General features: G+C 38.7%; 1 protein-coding gene across 4 annotated transcripts; it reads left to right on the top strand.

The window, feature by feature from the left end:
* The first annotated feature begins 4,890 nt into the window (after positions 1–4,890).
* hnf1ba (HNF1 homeobox Ba) lies at positions 4,891–16,398 on the top strand. 4 transcript variants are annotated; one of them, XM_033976862.2, is made up of 10 exons: positions 4,891–5,531; positions 6,862–7,061; positions 7,325–7,580; positions 7,657–7,877; positions 11,037–11,185; positions 11,845–11,971; positions 12,054–12,236; positions 12,656–12,774; positions 13,034–13,078; positions 14,891–16,398. In XM_033976862.2, exons 1-10 carry the CDS (start codon positions 5,161–5,163, stop codon positions 14,909–14,911), a joined length of 1,692 nt encoding a protein of 563 aa, XP_033832753.1. In that variant the 5' UTR covers positions 4,891–5,160; the 3' UTR covers positions 14,912–16,398. The 4 variants fall into 4 exon arrangements, with proteins under 4 accessions (XP_033832753.1, XP_033832752.1, XP_055081871.1 ...); XM_033976861.2 differs by having other exon boundaries at positions 7,657–7,889; XM_055225896.1 differs by lacking the exon at positions 13,034–13,078.
* The last annotated feature ends 3,497 nt before the right edge of the window (positions 16,399–19,895 follow it).

Below are 19,895 nucleotides of genomic sequence, written 5' to 3'. Positions count from 1 at the left end.
TACTGTTCTCGATTGAACAAAACCAGGCTTATGTGGCCATTACCATAACTGCACAGCTATGCAAACCAAAGCTCTGGCATGGATCAATTGTGAATGTCAGAGCAATGCAAATGTAACTCTACATAATAAATAACTTGAGAATAAATGTCAGTTTATGTGGATAAATATCCCCCTAAAATGAAATACATTTCCTGTCTTAATCGAAGAGATTCTAGTAATGTGTGAACTGTCATTTCATTTTATTATTTGATGCCACAATGAGGACCTTTATATTTTTAAGAGAGCATATGCACGTTTGTGTAGCCCTGTTTGTCCTTCATTAATGCATGTTCAGAATATTCAGTCCCCTAACCCTGTTCCCTCATACAACACAAACACCAACTCGTGTTAATTAAAACAAAAAAACTAAAACAGTTGTATTCATGGGTAGTTTTCATGGGTTGTTTTCACTACCAATACCAATTTCATCCATATAGAAAATAAAAAAACAAATATAAGAAAAAAGCTCAATCTGTATTCTTTAAAAAACACATGTTTTGTTTTGAGTGTGATGTCATAGAGACAGCAGGTATATCTCACCTTGTGCTTCAGACAAAGTGGCTGTGCTCAGATCCCTGAGTCAATATTGACCAGCAACTCACAGGAGAGCAACCACAGCAGCAGCTGGCCTGGACAACCCCTGCACACAGAAACATCAAATCATATCTTTTGACAACTGTAGTTTCTATCAAATCACTCTTATTTGCCTTTTTTGTATCTAGTCTTGATGGTTCATCATACATTCCAATCCTATACTACATTTAACAGTTTGCATTATGCCTTTTAACTATATTCTGTGGAGGCCCTTGTCACATGTTTATTATATTTTAATCATTCAGGTATTCATCAGAGAACTACACTCACAAAGAAATCCTCCGATATATATCCATTAATAAGAATGGCAGATACACTACCAGAAACCCCAAATAAATTTTAGACAACATATAGTTGCTGTGTATATGAATTTTACCAACTGAGCTATAGCATGGCCAAACACTTATTTTAAATTCCCTTAAAAATGCATGAAGTGCAGTTAAAGCTTTTGTTTTGTCTGACGTAATTTTTGGCTATAAAACCTGGGAGTATGTACCTGTGTCTTGGCTCTTGACTGTTGAGTAGAGGGGGTATATTCAAAGGGTCACACTGCCCTTACAGCCAAACACTAATATTACTATTAGTATTTACTTATAGTGTCTGAGTTATATCTGCTAAAAATACACCTTACTTTCTGGAAAATGCCAAGTGTATTATTTATTTTAGAATGAAAATATATCCAAGAAAAGACTTTAATTCATTCTCAAACAAGACTTAAGACAGAGGTTGTGATTAACAGCTCCAACCTCAAAGCCACTCTGATCTGACATGATTTAACAAAAGAAAAGAGGAGGAAAAGCAATGTCACTGGCTACACACACACACACCTTATGCAGTCAAAAGAGCAAACAAGAAACTTGAAGCTTTTCAGGCCCAGATTCAAGCGCACAGACACACACACCCTGGTGCACGCTGCTTATTGACAGAGCTAACACTGTCCCAGGACCAGGCCAAAATGGGATCCAGCCACCTCCACACCACAGTGACAGGATCATCCACAGGTCATGTTTGTGAATTGGGAGGAGTGGATGGATACCAGCGCTCTCCATCACTTTCCTCTTCCTTATTTTCAACAGGTATCACTCAAGAACAAATAGGGAAATGGTCTTCAGTGCTTAATCCGTGATTCATGGGCTCTCTGATCAAATCTTATTGTCCTGATAAAAATCAAAGTTGGTCAATCAGACTTTGACACAATCAGTCTGGTAAAGAACCTAAGCCTGCCCACTAATCTATTAAACAACACAGGGGAGCAGTTATCATATTAACAGATTTAACATGATTAATGTGTTTGGGGGTTTCACTAAAAGAAATAAAGATAACCCCCACAAAAATATCTGTAACTGGTCATTTTTGCCATACTGTTAATGTATCCCCAAATATAGTACATAAATACAACGCAAATCATGTGGAAGATATGTCAAAAACAAATTCTTCTTCAACTAAACTATAACATTTACAGGGATGTTTTAGCACATTTCTGATGTGGAGGTGCCACATTGTCTGAATATCATAATGATTAGTGGTCAGAGGGTCGCAGTTGGCCCCCTCACTTCTATAAGTTTACCCCTGTGCTGCTGTGAGTACAAGAGTACTTTCAAGTAGTAATGGTTGAATAATGCAATGTAAAGAATCTGATATCTGAGTGTGGAGTACTATATAAATCAAATACATTATTATTATTATTATTATTATTATTATTATTATTATTATTATTATTATTATTTAAGAAAGAAAAAATGCAAACGAAATATACACTAAGAACAAGGTTTAAGGTCCAACAGAGATTGACCACAATCATTTCCTTAACTGTGGAGGTGGTCAGAGGGTTCATGGCGGCGCAGGGTAAGGTCCAGCTCACTCTGTGGAACGGCCTGGACCCGATGAGCCTCGAGATTCACGTACCACCTCAACCCTGTCCTCTTTATTCAGCCTCTTTCCAACTGTTCCGCTCTGTCCACCATCAGAGCTGTGAGGTGAGCAGGACAGGTCACCAGAGGCCAGAGAAGAAGCCCGTTTGAGCCAAGCACACCCAGAGACTGGACACTTACAAAACGTCGCCAATGCAGCCTGATCTGAAATAAAAACAAAATACATATATATATATAAAACAAACAAAAAACTGTCCACACTGGTACAAAGACATTTTGTGCTTATGGTTACTGTATGAAGTATGAATAAATGAATTAAAAAGAATATGGAATAAAAACAATATTCTACACATACACACATAAGTGGTACTTAAGCAAATACATTTATCTGCTTATAAGAAACTTTAATATGTATAAGTCTTATGCAGATCTTTCTTAACTTTCATGTTGTTATTTCAGATATAATTAGCATATTTGTTAGCAAACAGAGGGTGTACTGGACAGTTCCTGACTTTTCTTGCCCAATCCAGGTGGCAGGGGTCGGTGTGAAAAGTAATGGGCAGGACATGTTCCGCACCATGCTTCACTACACAGCCTTCTTTCACAACGGACGTGACCATCTCTGTTTTTGCTGTTATTATTTGTTGTTAATCTTTGACAGATATTAAAATGGAAAATGTGAAAGTGTCAGGATATGTGCAGCTCTGTTCATGCTGTCTTTGGCTGTGCTTCATATGAAACTATTGACATTTGTGGAATTATTTTGTTGCATTATTGCTGTTTGGTTTAACTTCTGAATCTTACATTACTTTATTGTTAACACTACATTTATTGCATATTTGATTTCACTTTTACTAGCGTCTGTTGATAGCAAATGGGGACTATTGTATTATGACTTAAATTTGATAAAGGCCTATAGCTTTGTAATTGAGAAGAACCTTAGTTCCTCTTCGAATCGTGAGTGTCAATAACAAGACGTCTAAATAAATAAATAAATACTCATCATTTCAGATTAATTAGCAAATCTAAATATACTGTCTTGGCAAATTTACCATAATGAGCTGTAAAGTCACTATTATGTTAAACTAATTGAGACACTTGCCTAATTAAGATGCCAATAAAGACAATGCCACAAATCTTGTAGTGAAGACTGTAATAGGTCTGCATTGTGTTATTATTTTAACCAATACCACAATGCATCATGCTTTTACCGCCAAGGCCGAAGAGCAGGCAGGGAAGGCATCTGAGGAAAACTAGAACAGTAAAAACCAAAGATAAAGGGGTGGTGTAGTCTGTCTAATGAGTTCTAATGCCACAACCTTGACACATAAAAATGTATTGTAAGGTGTTTGATGGTGCAGCGACAACAGACAAAAAAAATCTAACTAAACAAAACTTAAAGCAATAAAATCATTACATTATCACTAACCGTTAACACAGGTTTGCTTTAGCCGTACTGTGTTTATGGCACACCTTTTTATCTGCTGGTTCTTCTGTGCTGTACCTGCACCATTTTAGATTGTTATTAGACTTGTGATTATTTAGGGCGTCAGACTAAACATGACGTCAGACTAGACAATGCCAAAGCCATGTAACTATATGACTCCGGTTAATGTTAGGGATTAGGGAGCATTTCAGCTCTACTAATTACTAATGATCAACCACATTGATACTACACTGAAAGATTACAGTTCTGACCAATAATTGGCTAAGATTCTTGCTGTAAACCTCTATACATATTTACAGAGGTTATTGCTCTCTATTTTCACTTTTTCTTTGGTGTTTACAATCAGACATGTGCATGGACAAGGATTTACAATTTTCCCTTTTTGTGATCTGAGCTTAAATGATGTAAAATACTTTATTACTGCATTTGCTCAATGACACTGTTACATAAATGTAATATTGACACAGACCATGTTTTCAGGCTTTTCTAGATACATAGTGTGCAAATAATGTATTTTATTCATAATTAATAACTAAACTAAAAATATTTATGACTTTTTGTCTTCACAGATCTAGGCCTATGTAGTCCAGCAGGGTTAGGCTAAATCAAGCTGAAACATGTTTTATTTAAGCCAAGACTCTCATCTTCTGAAAATTTTCAATACAAGCTGACCATAATGACTGGAGTATAAAAAGTATGCGGGGAAATGTGACCTGTCCTAACACCCTGCGTAAAATGAAATCTAAAATGAGCTAAAAGTCCCCTGAAGTTCTCCTGAGACCTGCTGATCAAATGCCCACATTGTGAATGTGGATCTGCCTTTCTTAAAAGCCTTTATGGCATTTTCAACAGGGTACAAAGTTCATGAAAGTTTTGCTGATAAGAAGAGCCAATAAAACCGCCAGAGGAGCAGTGTAAACACGTCTGCCTCGGCCCTGAGCCGCTCATTGTGCGCATTTACATAAGGCCCATCAGCCGGCCCACTCATTACCATGTTTTATATCCCCTGCGCCCAGAAAGCATCATGGCAAAGTAGCTCCATCCTCCCCTCAAAAGGGAAGTCGGACTTGTCAGAGCAGGTGCCAGCAGCGGAAGGCCACAGCTCTGGCCTAAAGGAGAAACTTCTTTGATTCCTATGACTTTTCTTTAACCTTTTCAGCCCGGTGCCTTTCCTCCACTTACTCACAACTTACCTATGATAAGTTTTTGATGTTGTCTAAGATGGTATCCAAGCTGACATCCCTGCAGCAGGAGCTCCTCAGCGCACTGTTGGATTCTGGAGTTTCTAAAGACGTGCTGATCCAGGCGCTGGACGACATGGACCCGAGCCCGGCGAGCTTCGGGGTCAAACTGGAGAGTATGCCCCTGTCTCCACAGAGCGCCAAAATGAACGGCAGCGACACGGAGTCCAAGCCAGTCTTTCACCAGCTCACAAACGGACACAGCAAAGGCAAACTGTCCGGGGACGAGGGCTCTGAGGACGGAGACGACTACGACACACCGCCGATCCTAAAGGAGCTGCAGTCCCTGAACACAGAGGAGGCCATGGAGCAGCGCGCAGAGGTGGAGCGCATGCTGGCGTGAGTAACACACTTATTTATTTACTCATTTATTCACTATTTATTATTATTATTATTATTATTATTATTATTATTATTATTATTATTATTATTATTATTATTATTATTATTATTATCAGGAAAGTTTCTAAGTAAAAATCTATTTCGGTTGGAGTTAAATCAAACACGTCGCATCTCTCATCGAAACTTTAAATTAAAGTTTCAAATCCAACGTCACCTTTTGTTTACAAATTTAAAATAACCCGCCGCATTTCGTCCTTTACTTTCTAGTTACTAATTATCTACATTGATTTTTTTTTTTTTTTAAGTTCTAGCTAAACTTAATAAAAATCCAGAACAAGAAAAAGTGACCACATTTTCTAATATAAAAATATACAGTTTATTATAAATAAAATAGCTATGTAATAATAATAATAATAATAATAATAATAATAATAATAATAATAATAATATCCTGGGTTACCGTAAATATTTCAAAACTCAACCACGTGTAGTAATGTTATTATTAATTTTATTCTATAAATCATCAACTGAAAGATACACAGTGGCGTGTGATTAGAATGAATGGAGATCTGGTTATTCATTGTCAAAAGTTATAAACTAACATCTCCCACTTAACCCACAGACTTAGTTGTAGGCCTCCACATTGTCCAAAACAAACAGATGTGTAGATTTGCTCTAATTACTGATGCCAGTATCTAAAGCCTCAAATCTCGGCCTATTCACGGAAAGTCTATACTTATTACACAAAATAGGCCTACTACTTTTTGAAAATGTAGGAATGAAATAGGCCCTAATGCATTCAAGACCTACTTTTCAAAAGTTGACAAATAATGTATAATTCGTTAGTCTTGTGCTGATAGTTAAACCTACATTTTTTTATACATATATATATTTTTTTAAGCACTATTTTTAAATTATGCATAGAAGTTAATACACTATAAGAACACACAGATTAGTTTTTCATTTAATGGTCAATTTTAAAGATAGGTTTTGGTTCTGTTTTATTTTTTTTCCCAAGTTATTTAGTTTAATGTGCAATTCAAACACTTTATAGGCTATACTTTACAGAAATGAGGTGTGTTTTTACTTGACTAACCTTTGGAACTGCTTGCCCTGGTGAAGATTTAGCGGTGGCTTTAAAGTATTGAAACTTTTTTTTTTCAACTGTCCAAGCCTTATAAATCTGAAATATATGGTAGATTATATTCTAAAAACATAATATAACTTTATTATTACATTCAGTCCAACTTCATGAAAGGAATACTTGCATTTGGAACATTTTTGCTTAAACCTGGCAAATCTTTTTTTCTGTTTTTCTGTCCCATAGTGAGGACCCATGGCGTGCTGCCCGCATGATCAAAGGTTACATGCAGCAACACAACATTCCCCAGAGAGAGGTGGTGGACATTACGGGTCTGAACCAGTCTCACCTCTCACAGCACCTCAACAAAGGCACGCCCATGAAAACCCAGAAGCGTGCGGCCCTCTACACCTGGTATGTCAGGAAACAGCGGGAAATTCTCCGACGTAAGTTAATATTTGAGTTTCTCACAGCTCAGCCACGGACTCTAATCTATTGACAGAAGCACAACACATGATTTAGCATTTAAATCTATGGGGAAGTTAGATGGGTGGTTGGTTCCTGAGCGTGCAACAGCAGCAAATTTATGGTCTCTGACTGAACGCTTGTTATAATAAAATGGATAATTCAATAAAATATTTGATAAATGTAAGCAGGTAAAAAAAAAAGACTCTCTGACCTCACTGTTTTTAAATGTGTTCATTTTTAGAGTTCAACCAGGCCCCAGGTGCTGGCGGGAACATCTCAGACAAAGGCAACCAGGATCCAATATATTTTTACCCAGAATACAACCCTGGTCAGATGGGTCAGTCTGGTGATGATGTAAGCGAACCATCCTCCAAGAAAATGAGACGCAATCGTTTCAAGTGGGGTCCTGCATCCCAGCAAATCCTGTACCAGGCCTACGAGAGGCAAAAGAACCCTAGCAAAGAGGAAAGAGAAGCTTTGGTAGAAGAATGCAACAGGTACTATATTTACACTACTTAATTGAAAAACAGGAACATTTAATATTGATTGTATAACATAATTTTCTTTTTGCAGAGCTGAGTGTCTTCAGCGAGGAGTATCACCTTCCAAAGCTCAAGGCCTGGGATCTAACCTAGTCACTGAAGTCCGAGTTTACAACTGGTTCGCAAATCGACGTAAAGAAGAAGCTTTCAGACAGAAACTGGCCATGGACGCCTACAGCACGCCAACTCACAGCATCAACCCACTGCTGTCCCACGGATCACCTCATCACCAGACCAGCGCATCTCCTCCCAGTAAGATGACAGGTAGCGTTTTCAGAGTTTTAGGACATATAGGATATTAAGAATTAGAATTATACTTTAGTTATTTCATATAGAGGTCAAAGAAGTTGTTTATATTTTATTATATCAAAAAGAAGGAGACCTCCTGTTGATGAGATCAGAGAGGCAGAGAAAGAGTGGACAAGTGATCAATGAGCATGACTGAGTGAGCTGAGCGAATGCCATTGTTATTCTGATCTTTGAAAACACACTGAAAACAATCCACATTGTACCTGCAATCTCCACTCCAAAGTCAGCATGAAGGGCCATGGCACAAAGGGCAGCCCTCGTGTGTCAGGCTGAGGTCATGGGAGGGTCAAAGAGCCATATTCACTTCGGCTTCTCTTTACACCATCATTTCTACATTTCCTTCATGAACCCAATGCTAATGACACTGTCCAGACAATTGCTCACAAACCTAATGTTTGTGTTTGCCTTAATTAGTATTGACTGAGGCTAACTGGGTGTATAGCATAAGAGATGTGACAGGATTTACAAAGCATTATCCTACGTCATCATTCCCCCTCCATAAATCTGTGATTTGAGGGACTCAATCAGGGTCTATTGTTGTCTCCTCGTGTTCGAACAGGAGAAGGAAAACAAACAGTTTGCCTTGACCTGCTCTTTTACCTGTGGATTAATTGGTCTCACTTGTAGATTATCTGTTTGCCCGAGGACTTTGTTGACCAGAACACCTGACCAGGCTTTGACCTCAGGTTTCAAAGTCAGAGGGGTCATCGCTGCAGTGGTAGGACAGGGGTCCTAGAAGTGCAGGAGGGAAGTCTCAGTGGTAGGAGGCACAACTTCCCAAAGTCCTGTGAGGCTGCTTACAAGGTTTCCTGCTGGCAGGCTGCCGACAGCATCAGCTGTTTTTCAGTGTCAGAGCCAGGCGGACAATAGCCCCTCAGCAGGGGGTTTCATTGCGTTGCTAGGGCACGGGCTGTATTATGCATGCTTAATGGACAATTAAAATCCTTTGCTACTACATCTCCAAGGCCTTTGATAAGGCACTTCTCTGACTTCTCCTCTCTATACTCTGCCTCAGCAGGGCGTCCTATTGTCTGTGGTGTATTAGAAGACTGCAGTGCCTCTAGCCTAGGTTCATTTATCTCTACTGGGCCATGAGGGGCTGTTTAAAAGCCCCCTCTCCTCCCTCACCTTTATAGGACTAGTCTAGCGCTGGGTCTGGTAGCAGACTTGGAGCAGCAGGAGCTGTCCGCTGGGGTATTGGCCATACAGGACTGATGACCTCTCCTTTGGGCATACAGAAAAATACTATCCCCTTTCTTAAACAGTCACACCTTAGTGATATGACAGAGGTCACTGATAGGCCAGAACACAGGAACTCCTCTTACTTGGGGAGTTTTTTATTGATTTTGTTTCACCTCATTGGTTAGCTGGTCACAATTGGATGGACAGCCAAACAGTGCGTCTTGTGCCTTTGGTCATGTTATTCTCTATACCTAAAACTAGCCACGCCAACACGTCATGAACATTTTGTGTGATTTAACTATAGCAACTGTTGAGTATGTAATAATCTAACTCTCAGTAAGACAGCAGTGAAATTACATTAGTTATATATAAACATATATATTTCAATTTAAAGCATAAAGTAGAGTTTAAAATCTGGGATGTGTGTGTGCTGAGTCAGCTGCTCCTAAAAGAACCTAAAGTTGCGAGTCAGAAGTTCCCGATCAGCTACAGTAGCAGGAGGGATATTCTGTGGGTAGTGCTGCTTCCAGTCACCTCAGGCTAGTCCCAGAGATTGCCCCACAGAAAGTATGCCTTAGCTCTGCACTTTCCACTGTCCCCACTCTCTCAGGGAACCACAAAGGCAATGGTTACGTCCTGCAGAGACACAGGAGGTCTGTCATATGCAGCAACACTACAAAGACCAGTGCCTGGGGTTGGGGATATATGCTTTGATATTACATGGGACACACAGGGAGTTCGAGCCTTTTAAACCTGTAGAAGCTTTTTGCAGCCACTCCTCTGAATGCCTTGCCCTCCTCAAAGGACATTTCCTGTACAGCCCTCTCAAATTTAAAATGATATATCTTTATTAATTGTAAGCTAAATTAATGCCTGTCTTCATAATTTTCTTTCTTGAGAAATACAACAATTTGATTCTTAGTTTGAATAGCATTTCATTCCCCCTTGGACCCTTTAAAAGATCAGCTAGCTTCAAGATAACTGCCTTTTTATGGGTCTTTCTCTATTGTGTGGCAATGGGGGTCATGAGTCCAATTGAGTGCTTTATTGTTCTGTGTCAGTGTTTACAAGGCCTAGTCAAGTGTTGTGATTTTTCTTGCTAGCTATGTTCTAAACTGTAGTATAGGTCTATAGGTAAATAAAAGAAGTAAAGGTTTTGGCTATTTTTATGATTAAATATGTGTTAATGTTGCGTTTAAATGCAATAATACATTTTCTCTACATTACTAAAAATTTAGAGTTGAAGTTTACTAGGAATTGTTTTTTTTTCCATCACAAAATCTGTCATGCCCCTTATAGTAGTGAATCTATTTTCTTTCTGGACAGTGTTTTGTTTTGTGGTTTGGGTGGTGCTGGCTGGGATTGGCACTTGGGTCAGGGACTAAGGGCCAGAGAAGATGTGAGATCTTTTGGGCAAACAGTGGGTCATATAGGGCGGGGCAGTGTCTGTGTGGGATAAGAATGTGTTTGACATTGCTTGTAATTGTGTAATGTTTACTCTGTTGATATCACAGAGGGCCTGCATCAGCAAACAGGTATTAGATTGTCAATTGTTCAGAGTGGGGCATTCCTTAGACCCCCAAGTGAAAGACAAATGCTAGAGTGGATTTACAAAGAGCTGTAATTGCTGTTAACACCATTTGTGATGGAAAGGCAAAGGTAATACTGACTTGTGTGGTGATCACAGACTTTGGGAGTTTAGCTGCTGGAGTGAATGAGTGTACTTAGTGAATGGCCTTGGCTGAGCTGCGTAGATAGCAGCAGTGGACAGGTCAGTGTGCTTGTTTGCTCTTTCCTCCCTCTTCTGTCTGAGGCAAAGAGCAGGTGAGCCAGTATTTCAGTTTTAAGAAATCATCTAGCTATTGTTGCACAGTGTAACGCCACAATAAACAGGAGGCTCACAGTCCCTCTCTCTTTCAGTGCGGTACAACCAGGGTGAGGTCACTTCCTCGTCCAGCATCAGTCACCACAGCAGCAACGCTATGTCGACCAGTCAGTCCGTACTACAGCAGGTGTCTCCGGGAGGATTGGACCCCAGCCACAGTCTCCTGTCACCTGACGCCAAGATGGTGAGTGAACACACCTGGGCCTCATGGCCTTAGATTAGATAAGGGCAGGCCTACATTTAGCATGAGCGCACAAAACAGGTTCCTGAACCTCCCATGGACCCACTGGCAAGAGCCAACAATCAGCACATTGTGCTGCTGTTTGGAAGGTGCAAATGAGGTGGCCATGGCTGGACTCGCTCATAACCTTCAACAGCAGCACCAGTCATGTTCATCACACAGCCAATAAACCTGACAAAGAAACATTCTGTTCCTATTGATCAAATGTTCTGCAAAGTAAAGCCTCAGGTAGAGCTTGCTTTGCCAAAGATATGACTCCAGCTTCTGAATATGCCCACTGCTTTTTCAACTACAAAGAAAGCTCTGAATTCTCCCCTCTGCCCTAGTACAATATTTGATCAGTGACAAGGAAACATAGTTCAGAATCCACTGTATTTTATACTGGTATTTATGTCTCTGTACTGATATTTACAAAAAACACAAGACAAACTAACTGGCCATTAAGGTTAGCGTTTTATTTACTTTTTGTCTGGTCTGTTCTGTTGGTCAAAACATTTGCTACTTGTCAAATAAATATAATCTTACAAGGGGACAACTGTGGATATATCAGTAGAATGGTTTTCATATCAACCATATAATTAATTTTTTTCTTTATGTTTCAGATTTCTGGCTCAGGCGGTGGACTTCCTCCAGTGAGCACATTGACCAACATTCACAGTTCCCATCACAGTCACCAGCAGACGCAGAACCTTATCATGCCTCTATCAGGAGTCATGGCTATTGCACAGAGTGAGTCCACAGTACAGTACAAACATGTAATGCCTCAGTGCTCCCCGTTTTGTTTGTGCCTAACTCTTTCTGGTGTCAGTAGGTTTAAATACGTCCCAGTCCCAAACAGTGCCAGTGATCAACAGCGTGGGAGGGAGTTTAGCAGCACTTCAGCCCGTCCAGTTTTCTCAGCCGCTCCACAGCCCACACCAACAAAGTCTGATGCAGCAGTCTCCAAGCCACATGAGCCAACAGCCATTTATGGCCACAGTCACACATTCACACAGTAAGTCATTTTTACCATGCAATCTTGCCTTCATAAAATTCGATAAATTTCTTTTATTTAGAAACACTTGCCATTATTGACGTCAGGCAATAAATATTTAAATTCAGTTTCATCCAGTCACTTCATAGCAACATCAACCATGTCACAGTTAAAAGTAAAGGGAAACATGTGCAACATAGCATGATTATTTTATTTCCATCTTAAATGAATGATATAAATAAATGAAATGAGTAGGGAGCAGTATGCTTATTCAGCCCTACCTCTCAGTATTTGTATAAAAAAGAATTTATTTTACACCAACTCTGGACCGTGACATGACCTTTTCTATTCATAATTTGTCATGACATCGATTACAATTCATAAAAGACTGTAAACGATGTTCTTACAAAAAATATAATTTATATTGATGCTTTCTACAGTGTATCCACATAAACAAGAACCGCCACAATACTCTCACTCGTCACGGTTCCCCTCAGCGATGGTTGTCACGGACGCTAACAGCATAAGCACACTCAGCTCCATGTCCTCTAGCAAAACGGTGAGTCTCTTTACGTGATCATAATATTTTATCAATTTTATAAATAAACCTTTCTCTATGGGGTTGTAAGCAACACAATTTTTTATATGACTGCATTCAACTTGGGAAAAATCAATATAATCATTGCATCTTTTTCCATCAATTTTACATTATTGAGTAAAAATTTGGGACCTTTTTGAAATCTATGGTTAAATCACTTCACAAATTAGCCCAGGTAGAAGTGTGTGTATTGATTGTGTGTTGTTTTGTTCAATATTAGGACATACCTGTAAACAAGATGGTCCAACTTGGGGGCCTCTCTTGGGTAAATACCATTTTATTAGTTCAGCCCACCTGAAATGATTGCACAAAACTATTAATTGTATATAATTTCAACTATTCACATTGCTGCTTTGTAGTTTCTCTTTCCTTCAAACAAATACACAGGAAATACAGATAGTACACTCCTCACATTTCTTATTTCCTCTTGAATAGAAGTCTAATCAATCAGATGTTCCCTCAGCCTGAACGGCCCTTGATTAATGTGCCCTCCTTTCACTTTCCTCATGCTGTAAAGAAACTCTTCACTCCACGATCAGGAAATGAGCCCCGCTGTTAATCAAAGTTATCCAACCCTGCGTCTTGCTACTTTGCTCCATGCAACAGTGAAGCTACAGATGAGATGGCCCGGGTCATTGGGGGTTCCTTTTGCGATTAATTACTGCTCTTCCTCTTTCCAACTTCTCCCTGCTCTCTGTGAGCGCTCTAGCCTGAAATGTTGTCCATGCTGCTTTCACACGCTCAATTTCTTACAGCGAGGCAGAGGACAAACTCAGGGGTTAGCAGTTAGCACACAATTTAGAACTAGACATAAGTATGAAATATCCAACAATTTATCAGCTGTTGCAAGTGAAAGATAAATAGTAAACATGTTCTGAATCATAATAATCCAATCTAGGATCTTCCTAAATTATTACAATACATTAGGGCTCAGTAATTAATGGAATTTTAATCAAGATTAAGATTCAGTCATCTTTAATCTTCAATGATCATCTTGGGTCTTTTTTATTGAGAGGACTAATCCTCCTGGATTCAAGTCAACTTATTTTTTAAAAGAAAAAAACAACAACAGATTCATTTTTTTTGTCATACCCTCCTGCCCTATAATGTATAAGTAAAGTGTAAATTGAGAGTTACAAGCATTGAATATACCTTGAATAGGCCTAAATAAAAAAAATTAAAAAAAGGTTTGCCAGATAGGCATTGCGCTATATGGGTTTCTCCACTTTTATATTTACAAGTATTACAAAAAAGTAATCCTCTAATTAAGTAACCAAATGTGGCTGTATAACTTTTCAAATGCTGCTGTGTCTTCTGGGCTGATCTTTACCCTCTAACATCTCACCTTCTCTGTTTGGAGCAGTTTCCTCGCTTTTCTTATCAGAGCTTAACTTCAGTTGGGAGAACCTGTCGGTATGGCACAACAGCACGCTTAGGCTTTATAACACTCACTGTTTACTTGGAGACCTCTATTATACCCCAATGTGTAATGACTCAGGTTGTACCCATCCCACAGGTCAGCTTTATCAGGTGAGACTGTTTGTTGGTCGTGGGGTCACACCTGGGTCACGTGCCCCCACCTCTTGTAGAGGGAGAAAATAAATTCCACAAACAATTTTACAAAAAAAGAGCACTTCAGTTGAAAACAGGATTTCCACAGTCAGCAGAAGAAGGATGGGGAATTTATTTGGTCAGGTGTGGCACATGTGAAGGTGCAGGGCTGTATTTACATAGGTTTCATTTGTCAGGTGCTTGCTGGGAGGCCTCACGCTCTATACTTTTGCATTAGAAAGAGGTGTAGATTAGATTCACAATTTTGGATATTGTATCTACATTTCATATTCATTGTATCAGTATAGTCATCCATAAATAAATCTATCCAGACAATTTTTTATAAATGCTCATGCTTTAGTTTTCTTTTGATCTTATTTTACTACTTGATAGTTATTTAGTTTTTCCTGGGGACTTTCAGTTTTGTTGTAATGTAATTTATCAAGTTTAACAAGTATCAACTGTATTCTTTACATTGTATAATTGTTAACCTTTCCTGCCATCTTTGCCTCCGTTTTGCTTTCAGTGTCCACTTCAAGCTTGGTGAGCGCATCCACCTGACTTCCCTGGTGCCCGGCAACTGCAGCACATTTTCCACCCTCACACAGCTGTAACCCATGGCAACAAGTAAAAACCAACAAGCACCGAACTGAAAGATGAGTCAGTCGACAAACACGGAGGGGACTGCTATGTGCAAGATGAAAATGGTGCAGAGAAGAAGGAAAAAACTCACCTGCAAGCAAGAAGATGGCCTAAAAACTGTTGCACACCAACGATCAACACGGACATTGAAATTTTATATATTTTTTGCTCCAGCCACAATCTGATAACAGTATTACATTTTTGTATTCCTCCTTTTAATTTTTCCTGCTTTTGTGACACCGGAACAAAAACAACAAGCACCAAAAAATTATAAATGGACCTAAATGAAGGAGAATTTGAAGCACATTGATTTTAAATGAGAAAGAGACTCTAAAAAAAGACTGCATCTGTTTTCTGGATGCCCTTGGCTGTTTTATCACCTTGCTCACAGGTGGAAATTTTCGACAATCACAATAGCCTATTATGCATTTGAAATATTGACTTTACTGACCTAAAATGAAGAAATGTCTTCCATTTTATTCTTTCACATTCGGTTTCTCTATATCTCTGGACTGCTTCATTTTAAGTTGTTGAATGTTTATACTGTGATTGAAAGGACTTTGACAATCTTATGAACTATGCAATATTTCTACCAACTCCTTGGTCTAACTTGATGAAGTGGAGTACATTCCCTAACCAAATGTTTAAAGTTAGGGTTAGGTGATAAAAGCAGCCTGCAAAAGCACACAAAAGCCAGCAACTGTAAAAAGCTATGCCAAAGGATAGTAATTTTTCGAGTTCATCTCTCAAAGTTGACCTGCAAAGTTTATGAACCGGTTTTGCCTTAAGGGAGGTCTGACTCATTGCTTTAACTGTGTCCCGTACTCTTCCATAGAAACCTCTGGCTCATGTTTGCACACACATTCAGGTGGATTTTAGAAATAGCTCTCTCCACTCCTCCCCCTCCCACTTCAACTACAATGTGAAAAGATACAACATAGGACTGTAGACTATGCCCCCTTGGGTAGAATGAAAATATTGACAAGTATTTAAAACCAAAACATTATCCTAATTGGCTGGTAAATTGAATGGGGCATCAAAGAGTGCCTTGTTATGACAGCAGCTAGTGTAATCATACAGGAATCTACTGTGTAGGAAGAAAAGCACTCACACTTATGGTATTGGGCATAACTGAATCGTCTCCCACATATCTAGGACCCAAAGACCCCTTCATCTGTTCAACATTAGGTCACTCTTGTTATTGTACTGGTTGTTTGTGACTGTTATTGGCATACTGACTGCCATGTAATCAGACACTCGGGATTGTGTGACAGGAAGTGATTTTGTTTCTTATTGTATTATTTTTGTATAAAATTTAAATCAATGATAAATCGTTATTTATACTTTCTGAGAAAATATTAATATTTCAAGTAAACATTTGTTTTCCTAAAATATTTGTCGAGTTTCATTACTTTTTCCATTATCCATACACTGGCATATTTTAGTAGTTTCTATAGTTTCACATGTTATATTATTACATGTTTTTCGTCATCATTCATCAAGTCTAGTGTTTAAATGTAACATTTTCTCCTAATGATAGAGGGAAACACTCTGAAGTTTGGTTCGCATCTCTCCCAAGAGCTGAAGTATGAGCCTTCGCTGCATTGCAGTTGAAGTTGTATTGAATGAGTAGATCCAAAGCAATGTGGAATGTAATCACCATTTCATGGTTATAATTGTTATAGGTCCATAAAATGACAGCACAGTTACAGAACAGTTATGAGTGTCTCTTCTGCTACAGCCCTGTGCTTTGTCCCACCTCTCTGTCCCTGGGCTGACCTGTGGCCCTCTCTGGAGCCCTGCTGAGGCTGGCCTTGTAATCCACTGATGTTGCTCCATTTGGTTTTCAATGAGACCTTTGATTTTCAGACCCAGGATACCTCTAAGGATCTGAGCATGTCTCTTTCTGAAAAAAAAGGAAACTGTCAGTTTCATTAGCATATGTTAAAGCTTAAAATACAACCCTAAGTCCTTTCAGAGTCACATTTAGGTCAACTGTGAAACTGCATTAGCAGCTTTTTGAGAAAACTACTTAAGGGAACTGGCTAATAACAGTTTGCCATATTTATAAGCCATCAACAGAAGTGCAGAATGTGTTGTTTTATTTAATTAGAGCAACACTTTGCCTAATGGATAGTGTTAAAAATGCCATTGATGTTTTGTTTCATTTCATTCACTGTTTTGAGAATGTAGAGCTACAAAGGCAAACTATATTAAAACTACACTAAATTTCCAAAGGCATTGTTTTTGCTATATGTGATTTGTTTAATACAGCAACAACACACAACAACATTGGTGCTGTAGATAAATTCATTCATTATAGGCACAAACAGCTGCTTTATGATGACTATGTAAGCAGGGCTTATACATGTAATGTTTCTTTGACATTTTATAAACCCGTCAGTTCATTGCTGTTTGTCAAACACTTATTTCTTAACAAGCCACATTTATATGAGGCTTTTATTTGCAGTAAATTCCTTATTCAACATCAATGAATAGAGGTTTAGAAGTCAGTAGATTGCTGAATCTACAAATTCTTAAAGGCAGTCTGTCTTCACAAGGTGCAATTGCTTTTTGAACTGCACGGTCCAACCATTATGTTCTGTTGCTATTGTCTGGCCCGTACCATAAAACCATTAAACTTTTTAAGTAGCTGTAACATGCCGATAATAAATCTGTTTAGGCCCCTGGTTGATGAAAGCTTGTAGGGCATTATGGAGCAACTGTCCCTCCTGTGATTGATCACTGTATCTGACTCATATAGTACACATTATATGGTAACAGTACAGAAATATGACAGAGGAAGGTCAGTAAAGCCATAGCAGTGGAGGACAGGCGAGGTCACCACAAAGAGCGAGGCGACACACAGGGAACAGAGAAGAAGAACAAAGAAGCAGAAAGTGGAAGCTGAATGTGGCTGTGTGTTTTGCAGTAGTAGAATAAAAGATACTACATCAACTCCAGCTGAGGCCCAAAGGGTTAATGGATAAGACTACCCAGCGGGGGTCAAGGGTCAGGGGGGCACTCTGCACCAGGGCTAATTGGTCACTCCGACCTGGAATTACACCGAGTCTCTATGGAGAAATACATACACATGTATGGAGCTGCTGTGACAAGAGTCTTCAATCACCTCCAGGGATCAAGGGGTCCTCTGTTGTGCACTACCCAGTCATGGAGATCAGTCAGGCCTCCATAGAAACAATCAGCAGCCTTCGACCTGCATCACCCACCTACAGGGAAACCAGGAGGAATTAGGCTCGAGAAAACTTTTTTTGCCTTTTGTTTTCAAAGTTTCCTTTTCATTTTAATTATTATTTTCTTACTTTTAATTTTTCCATTGCCATATCCATACATAATGGTATAAATGTAGCTCCATTTATTTCATTTTTTGTGAATGTAATAAAACAATGAGATTCAGTTTAGATTCAATTACCCCATGATTTTATGGATTAGAACAAATCTTGGTTTTGGTAATTGTGTCCAAATTTACTTTTTACTTGCAGGTCAGTAAAGATCCTGACAGACTGATGTTGTCATGCGGATGCTGTCAGGTTGATGCTGGACATGTTAATGATTTATGGTGAGTAGTGGGATACCTAGAATGGGACACTGGTTAATGTTCAGCTGTATCCAGACCTCTGGGGAGCTACTCATAGCACTGCCACACAAGACTAGGGGACACGAGTGACTGGTGTCCTCCAGCTAAACCTGGTACACTCAGCAGGGGCCTCAGCTCAATGCTCAAATGCCTGTGAAAAGACTCAGGAGTAGGTTATATTTTCTAATGAATACTAAAATAGCAAACTATTATCATTTAAGACAAAAGCAATCAAATATAAAGACTAAGGTTTATTAACAGTATATATATATATATATATATATATATATATATATATATATATATATATATATATATATATATATATATATATATATATATATATATATATATATATAATTTTGATGCTTAATATGTCATCTAAACTGATCTAAATCTTAAATGAATAAAATACGTCAATTCTTTCTATGATTGCATTTCTCCTTGTGTCATGTATTTGATCCGTAAATTACTTATTACTGATTACGTATACAAAAGAGACGGGATACAAGGAATAATAAAGGAAGATCAGGTGATGGATAGTTATCTTCCACTGTAATTAAGCTGTAAATCCTTCACTGCAGCTCCTAGTAAGACAATGAGCACAGAGCCTTTTTAGTTGTTGCTCCACCTTGCCATTGGTTTAACAATGAAACAGCCAACTGAATGGCACAATAACTACAATGGCACTAAACAGTGGTTAAGATGTTGGTCACTGGGCTCAGATGGTCATTTAGGCCTATTCCAATTTGCTACCACAATACTGAGACTATTAGCAAAAGAAGCGGAACAAGAAAAAAGGCAATATCACAAGATAACATATGAACATTGTGTGTAATGCTAGGCTGTAACTTACAAGTCAGCATCTCCAACATTGCACGTTAGCTATTTCAGTGTTGTTCATTTTTTTTTTTTTTTTTTTAAGATGTGGGATCTTACTACAGGAATATTTTTAAAATCTTAAGAGTCTTCCGTGGGTCGACCAAGCCAAACTCTTCAGTTCAGGCCAGTTCTAAGTTTAAAAACTGTTCAACACTGATCTCTGCTGGACACCAGCAGTACTACAACAACAGCCATTTTCCTCATATATTTGTCCACCAGGCAGACAAGATGGAGATATTTTATTTTTCCTATTTATCGTTGTATTGGTATTTTTTATTACATTTTTACACATGTGTATTTCAGATAAATTTGAGTTATTTTATTATCTAACGCACTATTTTAGAGTTAGCGCCTGAAAGACTAAACTCAGGGCTCCCCGTGCTCCCTGTGCCAGTGTCACGGCTGACGT

Source organism: Periophthalmus magnuspinnatus, chromosome 13 (genome assembly GCF_009829125.3).
Source record: "Periophthalmus magnuspinnatus isolate fPerMag1 chromosome 13, fPerMag1.2.pri, whole genome shotgun sequence".
In the NCBI taxonomy this organism is placed as follows: Eukaryota; Metazoa; Chordata; class Actinopteri; order Gobiiformes; family Gobiidae; genus Periophthalmus; species Periophthalmus magnuspinnatus.
This window is presented reverse-complemented; position numbering and strand designations above follow the sequence as displayed.

Excerpts from the sequence above, each read along its gene's own strand:
- hnf1ba (XM_033976861.2), top strand. The coding sequence starts at position 5,161 with ATGTTGTCTAAGATGGTATCCAAGCTGACATCCCTGCAGCAGGAGCTC. Across the intron at positions 5,532-6,861 it reads GAGGTGGAGCGCATGCTGGC|TGAGGACCCATGGCGTGCTG; the intron begins GTGAGTAACACA and ends TCTGTCCCATAG. Across the intron at positions 11,972-12,053 it reads AGTCATGGCTATTGCACAGA|GTTTAAATACGTCCCAGTCC; the intron begins GTGAGTCCACAG and ends TGGTGTCAGTAG.